Raw genomic sequence first — 13385 nt, 5'->3', positions numbered from 1 at the left:
TATTTTTCACTATAAAATAAACAGATAAATTTACTTGGCATTTCAAGTTTTTTAAAATTATTATTATTATTTTTTTTAAATGATTTATTTATTTTCTGTAAGTACACTGTAGCTGTCTTCAGACACCCATATGAGTGCATCAGATCTCATTATGGATGGTTGTGAGCCACCATGTGGTTGCTGGGATTTGAACTCATGACCTCTGGAAGAGCAGTCAGTGCTCTTAACCACTGAGCCATCTCACCAGCCCAAAATTATTATTAATTCAAACTTTTTAGGTTTAGAATAATAATTTTTTGGGGGGCGCCACTGTATTTATTGAGTATGTGCAACCTTACTCCCACTTTCTTAACTGTTTTCATAAACATGTATATTGTTATAAGTTAAAGCCTGTTGAAAGAGTAAACATACTACTAAAATTGATAACAGAAAAATACCACATCTCAATAGTTCTTCCTGGCAACTGACACAAACAAGCTAACACTTGACTACTCCTTTGTAGTAGTCAGTAATTGGAAAAAGAAACAGAGGGTATAATTTCCATAATCACATTTTCCAAACCCAAATTTCCCTTTTGGAAGCTGCACTAGAGCAAGCCCTCCTCACGTTATAATTAGTCTCTCGGTACTCCTTTGCTGGCTCTGCCAAAGTTCTCCGACATCCTCATTATATTTACGTGAAATGAGGAAAAAGTCTCACTTTCAATTATGAACCCTAAAGCAAAGGGGAGGTAGACTACAGATCCCCAGGCTCTTGAAACTTGAGTGTGTCAAGGGGACCCAGCACTGACTGACTTCAACAAGGGGAAGGGACAGGCATGACTTGGAAAGAGATCAGATAACTATCTAATTGGAAACCCGAGGAGTACTTCCCTCTGGGGCAGGAATGGGAAATAAAAACTCACCCAGGACCACATTTTATTTACCTGAAAATTAAATCTTCACTGTATCATCTTTGTTATCTTTTTAAAGTGAAGAGGGAAAAAAACTCAACCTATTACCAGAAGAAAACAGGAATCCTAAATTCAACTGGCTGGGCAAGACAATATACAGTGCAGGTTTTAGGCATGCGAGTGTTATCATGAACAAGTGCTCAAATGACTGCAGTGTATTTGAGGGAAGGAAATTCCATTAACCTAATTACTTCAGTTTTTTTTTTTCTTTTTCTTCAGTATTTCCCCACAAACAATATAAGCTACATAAAAAATTGAGTTTAACATATCTTTAGAATTAGACATAAAATACATTTGCTTCCAATCTTTTGTTAAACGAGGCAACACAGGGTTTAGTAACCTCTTCAACAGAAAACAGTATAGATACTTCAGGCTTTCTAGCTCATCTCTAAAAAAACCAAGTATGAGTGGGTTCTAGAAAAACTTATGTACAAGAGCAAGAAGCAAGGGACAGATTCTAGGCCATTCTTTACCAACCCCTGAACTGGAGCAATAAACAAACAAACAAACAAACAAATATCAAATAGCTAACAGCATCAGCCACAGCTCAATACAACAACAACAACAACAACAACAACAACAACAACAACAACAACAACAAAACAGATAAGAGAATTAAAGATTTTGATTAAATTAAATTTGTTGTGACATTTACTTTTTTTTTTTTTCTTTAAAGAGAGAGTCTCATGTAACTTTGCTAGCCTGGTACCCACTATGTGGAACAAGCTGAGCTTGAACTCAGGGACAGTCCCTACCTTGCCACCCCACTTCTGCCTCTGTGTGCCACTACAGGGTTTTTATTCTTAAAATAATCCATTTCCAACTATCTATGAGACCAAGGTTGTTGTCAGGACAATGCCAAATGTCTGCAGCACAGATACACTTGTGACACCTACAGAGGGGACTGCACTCCCAGCACTAAGACTCAACTTCTGCATGTATAATCTAGCGATGTCAGGGCCTGCCCAACAGAGCAGATGAAGAAACAGACAATTAAATACTTTTGGTACTCTGGGCCAGCCAGAAGTGGGGATTTGTATCAGTTACTGTTAGTTACAGAAGATACACATAACAGAAACACACTAAGAAGGAGAGTCAAAGCTGGGCTCACTGCTCACCACTGATGTTTTCTACCCCTATTTAATATTCTAAAGCATAATAAAATCACTAGGCTCAACTTAGTAATTCCTATTATATAAAAATGTAACAATAAATTAAATCCAATTATTTTGTATCTTCCCCAAGAATCAGAGGTTAGCTTTTAAGTACCTATCACCCCCACCCCCTTTTTTTTTTCTTGTTTTTTTTTTTTTTTTTTTTGAGACAGGATTTCTCTATGTATCAGTCTTAGTTGTCCTGGAACATACTCTGTGGACCAGGCTGGCCTGGAACTCACAGAGATATGTCTGCCTCTGTCTCCCAAGTGTTGGGATTAAACGAACTGTCTACTCTTAAGAGCCTCTTGTTTAAAATCTTGTTTGAGAAGGCTACTCCTTATAGATTCTATACTTTGGGTATCAGTGAATGTTATTTTTAGTTGCCTTTAATGTATTACAAAACACAAAGTGTATGAAGCATACAGTAGATATGTTTAAAATTTTAACTTTAAAATTAACTTTTAAAAATTTATTATTTTATATGTATTAGCAATTTACTTACATGTATGTAAATGATCCATGTGTGTGCCTGGTGACCCCTGGGGTCAGAAAAGGGAGTTAGGATTTCCTGGCACTGGAGTTACAGATAGTTGTAAGCTACCATGTAGGTGCTGGGAATCAAACTTGGATCCTATGCAAGTACAACTATGTTCTTAATTGCAGAGCTACTCTCCAGACCATAAAAATATAACGAATATAATGTGCAGAAGAAAATCTACCAAAAAGAATAGCTTCATTGTGACCAGATATTTTCCCCAAGAAACTGATTTTTTAAGACACTATGATCAGACACTATTTAAACCAATAATCATTTTTTAACCATTATAGTTTGAGCATAAAAATGATCACATTAAAGGCTAGAGTTGCCCAAGTGAAATATCAAATTTGATTTATTTTAATAAGTAAAAAAGAACTTTCTTTATACTGACCTATCTATATTTCAAAGCAAAATACAACTGGTTATAACAGAACATTTATTTCTACTTCTGACTTAATGGGATACCACCCAATTTTTAACAGTTGTAACTTATTATCTAAATTGTGACTTAAAAATATTTAAATTGTATTTTATGTGTATAGGTGTTTTGCCTGCATGTATGTCTGTGTACTATATGCATATTTGGTGACTGTGGAGGCTAGAACCAGAATAACAGACAATTGTAAGCTTCCATACAGATGATAGGAATTGAACCCTGGTCCTCCGGAAGAGCAGCTATCTTTACAGGCCAAACTTTTTTTTCCAAGTGGCTTAGCCTGGCCTCAAATATGGAATTCTCTCTTAGCCTCCCAAGTGCTGGGACTATAGGCATATACAACTATGACTGGCTGAACAGTGACATTTACTAACACACTCAAATATATATGGACTTGAATAAAGAATAAAACTCTAAAAATTCAGACTGGCTAAGCTCTAGTTTCCATATATAGGTAAGATGACATTTGTAAAGCAAATAGAATCAGTACAGCTCAGTTTAGAAATGTGAGAAACTAAATTTAGCAAAAGACCAAAGGTCTTCATTCTCTGAACAAAGACAAGGAATAGGCTTGATAAAATGTATTTTATGTTTTTGCTTAATAAATCATACTTACATAGTACTTGCCATGTGCCAGACATTATTCTAAATGCTTTACAATTACTGGCCCATTTAAGGCATATAAGAAGCATTCTGGAAGTAACTATACATTATTTAGTGTGTGCCAGAATGTATGTATATGTATGTACCATGTGCATGCAGGTACCTGGATGTTTGTGAGCCATGTGGTATGGGTGCTAGGAACCAAACCTAGGTCCTCGGTAGAAGCAGCAAGTGTTCCTAACCACTGAGCCATCTCTCCAGCTCCAGAAGTAACAATATTATGTCTACATCCTAGTTGAGAAAAATGGAGCATAGAGAAGGGACATTAACCTGCCTTGGGTCACATAAATATTAAGTGGGAGGAAAGCAGTTTTGTTGTTTTTGAAACAGAGTTTCTCTGTGTAGTCCTGGCTGTCCTGGAACTCACTCTGCAGACCAGGCTGGCCCTGAACTCATAGAGATACACCTGCCTCTACCACTCACTCAAGTGCTAAGATCAAAGGTGTGCCTCACCACTGTCTGGCCATGAAAGCAGGATTTTTGTTTTTTTTTTTTGTTGTTGCTCTTTGTTTGATTTTTTTTTTTTCAAGATGTTTTGTGTGTGTGTGTGTGTGTGTGTGTGTGTGTGTGTGTGTGTGTGTGTGTGACTATTCTGGAACTTGACCTGCAGACCAGGCTGACCTTGAATTTACAGAGACCCTCCTGCCTCTGCCTCCTGAATGCTGGGATTAAAGGTATGCACCAACACCGCACAGCTCATGAAAGCAGTTTTAAGTTGAGCTTCTGAAAATTATAGGAGCTTTGAGGGCATAGACTACATCTTTAATTCCTGAATCCTGAACACAGTTGGGAAGATAACTAAATGTATATATGAGATTTTAAAAAGCACTTCATTTTAAGACTGCTCTGTTTGCAAAACTTATTGTAAGCTATTTAAATCTTTCACATGCATAGGTTGGCATGCTCATCCAATAACAATGTGTACTGGTAACAACAGGTTAATGCATTCTTTGTACTGTGCTATGTTTGATATTAGCAATGGATTATGTGATGAATCTTTTAAAAGAAGCCCCACCAGCTTGCAAACTGGTCTAGTCATGCTAAAAATCAGTGTACAGAATTCTCAAAAAGCTAAAAGTAAATCTACCATATAACCCAGCTACATTACTCCTTGGCATATACTGAAAGGACTTAATATCTTACACTACAGATATTTGCTCAACCATGTTTGTTGCTGCTCTACTCACCACAGCTTAAAAAAAAAAATGGAAACTATCTAAATGCCCTTCAACCAATGAACGAATAATGGAAATGTGGTACATACACAGAATGGAATAATATGCAGCTATAAAGAAAAGGGAAGTCACAAACTTTGCAGGTAAATGGATAGAATTAGAAAATATCACGCTGAGTGAGGTAATCCAGACCCAGAAAGGCAAATATCACATGTTCTCCCTCACTGGAAGTTCCTGGTTCCAAATCTTTAGATACGAATACATATCCTGGAGCCACTGCAGAAATCAGGAAAGTAGAGTGGGCCCACTGGTCAGAATAGGAGGACCAGAGAACAACAGAGAGGAGAATATCAGGGTGGGAAAAAGAAGGGGCTGTAATTGGGGAGAGAAAAGGGAGACAGATATAAAAGAGAGTAAAATAACAGTAAAGATATCTGAAAAAATTGTAAAAAGTCATACTATTATCTACCTAAAGAGCTCTAAAATATTCATGAGTATGTGTACATATGTGTACATATACATATATGTGCATATATACATATATGCATGTATGCATACACAGGAGTGTGTTTGTGTGCATGCACACGCTTGGACGCATGCACATACATGCACATACACGCACATGCGCGCGCGCACACACACACACACACACACACACACACACACACAGTTTAAATGAACATTTCTCATCCTGGCTGTCAAATGCTACATCAATGAACCAAAGACCATCAAACAAAATGTTAACATCAGGCACGAGAAGCCCTATTTTGAGTTGTTAGTCAAGGTTGTCCAAGAGACTCTCCAAACATTACAGGTTATTTATTGCAATTGCCTTTGTTTGGTCCCAGAGGTGGAATGTACATCTCTATTGTTGAAACACCATACACTTTAGATGTAGGGCTCAGAGGCCCCTAAGCTAGAACTGACCTGAAATGCTCCCTCTCTAAGGACTAGCTTTCATGGTACCAGAAGGCTCCATATAAGCTTTCAAAAGAGGGAAGCAACTCACAGTCCTACCTAGCTATGAAGCATATGAATGACCAGCATGGCACAATATTATAAAGGGTGCAGCAGTGGCACACATACCTTGGCAATAACCAACAGCTCTGTAATTAGATCTAAGAGCACTAACACCAGGGAAATGCCTGATACTGAAAACCAAGTAGAGAAAAGCTTAGGTCCAGCAGTGGTTTATGTACATATCTTTAATCCCAGCATTCAGGAGACAGAGACATGCAGAGACCCCAGTGTACTGGAGATGCCAGTACCATAGGTGACCACCAAAAACAGCAGCAGCAGTGAAGTGGATCAACCAGGGCCTAGAGTGCCACAGAGGGCAGAGCTGGAGAGGTGACCCAAGCCCTTCTGAGAAGCCCAGAATTGTGTGTGGATCCCAGATATTGAACAAAAAGTTGTGGTGTTGAAGCTGTCTTGGATACCAGTATGTTAGAGATGCCAGAGCTATGGAATACCTGCCAAGGAAAGCTGTTAGCAGGGAGTGGAAGCAGCCAAAGAGAAAGAACTGTGTTGCACTAAACAAAGATGAAAGGAGTTGGGAGATCTGACAAGAGCTTTGACATCAGACATAGAGATGCTGAATTTGGAGTTTGCCCGGCGGCCATTTGGTCTTGCTTTGGTCCAGTATTTCCTCACTATGGCATTTTGGAATAATGTATATCTTGTGATGTTGGAGGTATGCGATCTGCTTTTTTAGTTTAATTTTATAGAGGATTACAATTAAGTGATTGGATGAACATCAGAAGAGACTTTGAACTTTGGACTTTTAACATATTGAGACTGTTATAGTCTATGGGGACTTTAGAAGTTGGACTAAATATTTTAGCATTATGCTATGGCTATGTATGGCCCCCATAGAGCCATGTGTTTTAACAAGCTTATGGTGGACAGGGAATGGAATGTGGTGGTCTGAATACACTTTGCTCAGGGAGTGGCACTATTAGGGGGTATGGCCTTGTTGGAGGAAGTGTGTCACTGTGGGAGTGGGCTCTAAGAACCTCCTCCTAGCTGCTCCTGACTTCCTTTGGATGAAGATGTAGAACTCACGTTTCCTCCAGCACCACGCCTGCCTGGACGCTGCCATGTTCCCTCCTTGATGACAATGGACTGAACCTCTGAACCTGTAAGCCAGCCTCAATTAAATGTTGTCCTTTATAGGAGCTGCTTTGGCCACAGTGTCTCTTCACAGCAATAGAAACCCTAACTAAGACACATGGATTGTGAAGTCATGAATTTTAGATGAGAACATACAGCTACTACTTTACAAAACCAGCACAATCCCTAACTACATTCTAAATATTTGTCCTTATACCCTCAAAGAAGTGTACTATCTCACCTCTCATCAAGGAAACTCCGGTTTGCAACAGATAGAGACCACTACAGAAAACCGTACCAATCAAAATGCAGCCTAGAGTTCAGCGCCAATGAACACATCTACAAAGCCAGACACAACTCCAGCACCTAAGATTCAGAAGAGGGTGTAGAATGGTTTTAAGAGACAGAAGATAGGGAGAAGATAGGGATAGAAACTGTGTCTCCTATTAATGTCAGAAGCTACACCCAGTAAGTCTTACCAACTTCAGTGTACTGTAAGTGCTGTTCAGCTTCTCAGCTGTGTGAGTGGAAGGACCCCTGAGATTTTAGACTTGATTCTTCTGCTACTGAAATATGCACATCTCTTTACAATATCTTGAGTTTAAGAAAAATGTTAAAATCTCTTAAGTGTATTTCCAATTAGTTTTTCTTGCTTATAAAGAAATACTGTTTTTTCTATTGTCAATAGTTTTGCTATTGATAACACTAAGTCTTATACAGAAGTAACTTAAAATCAGAGTAATTTAATCTTCCACTTCAGAGGATACCTTATGCCTTAACATCATTAAATATTAAGTAAGATATCAAATACAAGCTACACCTGTAAACTTACCAATTCCTAATTTGAAACTAAAAAAAGAATGGCTACTGTAATATTTACCAGGCTCTGAAAAGATGAGTTGTTCCCTTTGTACAGTCTCTGGACAAAGCTAACATAGTACTCCTACTTGGTATTAAAAGCCAGAATGTCAAATTTTGTGAGGGGGAAACAGTAAAAAAGAAATACAATTCAACCAAATACTTAGTAAACAAAGATGGATAAATCTTAACTATTTGTTTCTTGAGATGAATCTCATTATGAAGCTTAAGCTGGCCTGGAATTCTCTTTTTCTTTCTTTCTTTTTTTTTTTTTTTTTTTTTGGTTTTTCGAGACAGGGTTTCTCTGTGTAGCCCTGGCTGTCCTGGAACTCACTCTGTAGACCAGGCTGGCCTCCAACTCAGAAATCCGCCTGCCTCTGGAATTCTCTATAGAGATCAAGCTAGCCTTGACCCTCATCCTCCTGTTTTAGCCTCCAGGACTGGGATTACTGGAATAAGTCATCACATCTAAACTTAATTCCTTTATTTTGATACTTCTATTTTCAGCTATAGATTCAAATATGCATGCAAAAGTCAAAGATGCACAATGTTGGGCAAATGACTATATTCAATTTGAGAATGCTGATTTTCTGGTGAAACACTAGTAAATTAATCTCAAAATAGCATAAGCCAAGAAGCTTTTCACCACCTCCTTTTTTTTTTTTTTTTTTTTGTATACTTGCAAGGGGCATGGCATGGCAGTAATGAAAGAACTGCCAGCCCACACCATTAAATTTTATTTAAAAATTTTAAAGGTTTATTTATGGGTATGAATGTTTTACTTGCGTTTATGTGTACCACGTGCATTCCTGGTGCCAGTGGAATTCAGAAAAGGGCACTGGGTCCCTGGAAGTGGAGTTACAGATGGTTGTAAAGCTACCATGTGGGTTCTGGGAATTGAATCTGCATCCTCTCCCAGAGCAACAAGTACTCTTAACTACTAAGCCATCCTAAGTTTTATAATTTTATTTTCTCTTATGTTTGTGTGTGACTCTATATGGGTATGTGGACATAAGTGAAGGTACAAGCGAGGGAGTCCAGAAGTGGTGGCTCCCTGTGGACCTGGAGTTTCAGGCAGTTGTGAGTCATTTGACATGGTTGCTGGGGAGGAATCTGTATGTATGCTCCAAAAGGGCAGCTCTCTAACTGCTGAGACATATCTCTAGCCCCTGTATATCCTTCATTCTTAAAGTTCTCAAATTTCATCTAATCACTTTTTTAAAGTAATACCTGTTAGATGGCTACTAACAAAAATAAACTCATACCTTCCTGTCTACAAGAAAATCTTAGTATTTACCAGTGACCTAAATTCTCAAGTACCACTTTGAATAACATGTAAAGTTTTACAGAAGTTCACGGTTAAATCAGTGCTTCTGCTAAAGAAAAACTCTTTTGCTGAAAAGGCCTTTTTGCTATTTAATCAAGAAAGAGTGCTGACCAGGTGTGGTGGCTCATGCCTGCAACCCAGTGTGTACAGACTGAGAAAGGAAGTCAGCCAGGAGACATTTTAAGAAAAACATTAACAAATCTAATCCTCTCTCAAAGGGCAAGATTAAGACTAGTGTATTTTTTCAGCAGAATCTGAAGTCCAAGGAGGAAAGTCCAGCTAGTTTCCTTCAGAACAGCAGGTAAGAAAGTTTGATCTGTCTGCTAGCAGGCCTACTGCATGTCCCTTTCCTCAGTAATCAAAGTACACAGCCTGGGCCAAAAGATCTCAGCATGTTTTAGTAAGTATTTTTGCTATCTCTATGTAGTTTACATTTTATTTTCATACAGCAAAATCTTGTTTCTACAGATATTCCCTGTCAAGATGCAAAATCACATGTCACATTCCAATGAAGCCCATATACATGTATATCTATGTGTGTATTCAATTATTAAATTACATGTAAGTAAATTCAACATGAATGATGTAAGAAATTTCCTTTGAAGTGGCCACACTTTTAAAATTTCCTTTATCTGATGATGTTAAAAGTTCTAAGGCTACAAAGTAAAGACATCTGATACCACTGCCATCCTATACTGAGATAAAATGGGAAAAGCATTAGTTAGGTCAAAGCAACAGTCTTCATCTTGTATTAAAATTAGTTTCTTACTTAGCACTATAAGGCTCTTCCTCAATAACAAATTATTAAATACTAACACTACATATAGCTAAGCCGTGCAATAATTGAATTAGCAAACAAATTATTCAGACTCTCAAAGCCAATGACAAGCTATCACAGCAGTGAAATATAATTCTTTCACTTAACAGACTGGAGAGATACTTCCAGTTGAGAATGGGCTTCTGAGCAAAAGACAACTGGAAAAATAGAGCATGCTAAGATGCTCACAGTATATTAATACACGCCTATGGACAAGATGCTCGAATCAATCACTACTACAAAGCAGTGACTTTTTTTTTTCCCCAAAAGAATGCTCTTTTCTTCACCGCTTGGGCTGAGTAATGGTAAAAACCAGTACAGAGAGAGTATAACTCAGGATTGGAAAACAATGATTTCAAGCTATAAGTACAGGAGCTATTTTAGATGAAAATAAATATTAATGAATCTTTTCTAAAAGAGAATTATCCAGAAAGAATTGTACACAGGTGCTGAGTAGTAAAAATATCCTCCCTGATATTTCTACTCCAAAAGAATTGTCATAAACAAAGCAAAAGCTACATATACACATAAGCAAGAAATGATATAAATAAATTAATATGACAACAGCAAGTTAATCCACAGTCACTTTTTCCAGAGCTAAACTTTAATTTATCCCATGCCAGATCTTTTTGTGGCTGTTAAATCATGGAGTTTTAAGTCCCATTAGCTCTCTTCTGCAATCAAAACTGTACTTCAATCTAGTTTTTAAGAGACATAGTTAACTGACATTTTTTTAAACCTCAAAAGTTAAAAAAAAAAAAAAAAGGAGTTAGCCTTCTTTTAAAGTCACTGTAAAGATTAAAACAGAAGGAAAAATGGCTACTATTTAAAACATATTATCCATGGATAATTTAAATTGATAAATTCCTATTAACTAGTTAAGGCACTCCCTGTGATAGCAGTTTTACAATTTTTCAAAGGATTGTGAAAAATCTAACTAATCTGCAAACTAGACCAACAAATGTCATATATCACACAGAAACCCCATTTACAGATATTCAGTTAACTTTGTTTAAAGTTTGTTTAAAGCTATATTAGAAGTCTCCTTGGCAATTAACATGTTCTACAAATCAGAGGAAATAAGTACATACCTGAACTGAAGTGGCTGGTTCCTGCAAATGGCCACTAGCAATTGTTCCTTTGGAAGCTGCTGAAGAGACACTGTGCGTCTTAGGGGTTCCCAGAGTGCCCATAGTTTCATCTGTCCTATGTGACTGCCAGACTTCCTTTCGATGATGAGATTTAGTCTCCTGCTGATCCCCAAAGGCAGCCCAAGAACAACCGTCTTTCTGTTCATCCTCAAAAGCGTTCCAATCTACAGCTTGGCTAGGACCTGCTGAACTGAAGTCTGCAAAATCATCTGAGTCTTGAAAAGCACTACCTTGAGTATTTGGCACAGAATCAAAATCTCCAAATTCACTGTCTTGACCATTTTTCAGTTTTGAGTCAGATTCCCTGTCTTTTCCACCAGACTGTCCTGCCAGCGGACATTCCTCTGATAAGCCGTCAGAAGTCTGTCTTAGGTCTGACTCAGTGAATATCATTTCCTCTTGACAAGAAACAGCATTTGTATCCTCAAATTCTCCAAAATCATCACCTGGCTCACTAAAATGTAGAAAATGCTCTGAGGAGTCTTCAAAAGTGATGTCACTCATTGAATCTTGAGTACTGGTAACAAAGGGTGGAGTGGTGCCACTGGCTGTACCAAAGTCACCAAAATCATCCTCATTGGTATTATGGCAAGTGACAAAGCCGTTAGCACTGTCACCATTTTTCATGCTTGCAGCAGAATCATCCAAAACATTTTCTTCTGTGGGATCAGGGTTTGGGCTTTTGGGATTAGTCAACTTTCTATTTTCTTCTTTAGAAGAACCAATTTCATTAACATGAGAAGTTTTAATAGAATCCATGGATAAATCAGCACACTTAGAGGCAAATAAGTCATTTTCCTCAGTTTTACACCGTTCCTTCCTAATGGCTTCTGAATTTTCATTTGAGTCCACTAAGCTCCAATCCTTAGACTGAATCCTTGAATTTAGACACTCATCCTGTTGCAGTGTTTGAAGGTCTTGTTTTTCAGCACTGAGCCCTCTGTCAGCTACGGCATGGAATTCTGAGATGCAGACCTGATGTTCTCTTTCAGTGTCCCCTGTATCCTCAAAGCTTCCACCCAAAGTCACTTTTTCCATACAATTCAGCTCCTCGACTTGGTGGCTTTTGCTGTTTCCCTGAATGGTCAGTGCATCACCATCATTTAAAACTGCACATTCTATTTCTTCTAGTTGTGTCCTTTCTGTTTGGGAAAATGTAGAAAAATCTGCAAATTCCGTAGCAGGACTACCTGCAGACTCTAAAATGCACTCGGTGCCACAAGTGTTAAGAGGCTTCGATCCCTTTGAATCTGCCACATTGTCCAGGTCATCTGTTCCCTGAGGATTTACAGTTTCCAAACCTGCAAACCCATTTGTTAGAATTTCCAGACAAGGAGGCTTTTCACCGTTGCAGCTCTCCAACTGCTTGGTTTGGTGAACAATGTTCGTATCAGTTCTAAAATCTCCTGGAGAGAAACTTCTGAGTTGCCTGGTACTTGGTCCCTGCACCACGACTTTATCTAAGTCTCCCAGGTTTTCCATACCATCAATGGAAGTATCTAAAGTTTTAGAGGGGATCATGTCTTTGCTGGTGGTAGAAAGGACAGCAGAGTGACTTTTCACAGGAGTACAAAGTTCAGCAGTAATATCCTTATCATTACCATTTTGAACAGACTTAAAGCTTGTAAGGCTATCTACATTTTCTGAATATTCATGAATTGGCATAAAATGGTTTGAAGGTACAAAGTCTTCCTTGGGACGAGTATAATCTGGTGTGTCAAAATCAACAAACCCTACACCAGAAGGGCTGACCTCCGAAAATCCACCAAATTCCCCAAACTCATCTTCATCATCATCCTCTGCTCCGTTGTCTAGAGGTGGGGGAGATGAGGAGTACATTCGAATGATGTCTGGCTCCATTATTCAGCAGCTTTCCAGCACTTAATTTATGCCTTAAAAAAAAAAAAGCATTTGTTTTGTTTTTTGAGAAGGCAGATTACATAACAGGGTTTTTCAAGTTACTTTACAACAATACAAAGTTATCTGACAAGGTGACTCAGGGAGTGCCAGGAGGAGGATCAAGGTCATCCTTAGCCAGTCAACCTGGGTATTTGTCTCAAAAACAAGAAACCAAACCATCACCACCAAAACAATGAAAATTACCCTGCTCATTCTGTGTATATGTATCTCCATGTGTGCACAGAGGTACATATGTACCTCAGGCTCCATCTCCTTTTTGTTTTCTGAGGCCTGGTGTCC

General features: G+C 38.2%; 1 protein-coding gene across 7 annotated transcripts in view; it reads right to left on the bottom strand.

Annotated features, from left to right (window-relative positions):
• Aftph (aftiphilin) overlaps positions 1–13385 on the bottom strand; it is a 53522-nt gene that overhangs the window by 24602 nt on the left and 15535 nt on the right. For all 7 annotated transcript variants that reach the window (XR_013111737.1, XM_034508386.2, XM_034508387.2 and 4 more), the window contains exon 2: positions 11127–13078. Coding sequence is in view for 6 of the 7 variants with exons in the window: in XM_034508386.2 (XP_034364277.1) it covers positions 11127–13046 (1920 nt within the window). In the remaining variant the exon portion in view is untranslated. The remainder of the gene's footprint in view (positions 1–11126; positions 13079–13385) is intronic.

The sequence above is a fragment of the Arvicanthis niloticus genome, chromosome 7 (genome assembly GCF_011762505.2).
Source record: "Arvicanthis niloticus isolate mArvNil1 chromosome 7, mArvNil1.pat.X, whole genome shotgun sequence".
Taxonomy (NCBI): Eukaryota; Metazoa; Chordata; class Mammalia; order Rodentia; family Muridae; genus Arvicanthis; species Arvicanthis niloticus.
The sequence above is the reverse complement of the archived record's forward strand: the minus strand, read 5'-3'. Positions and strand labels throughout refer to the sequence as shown.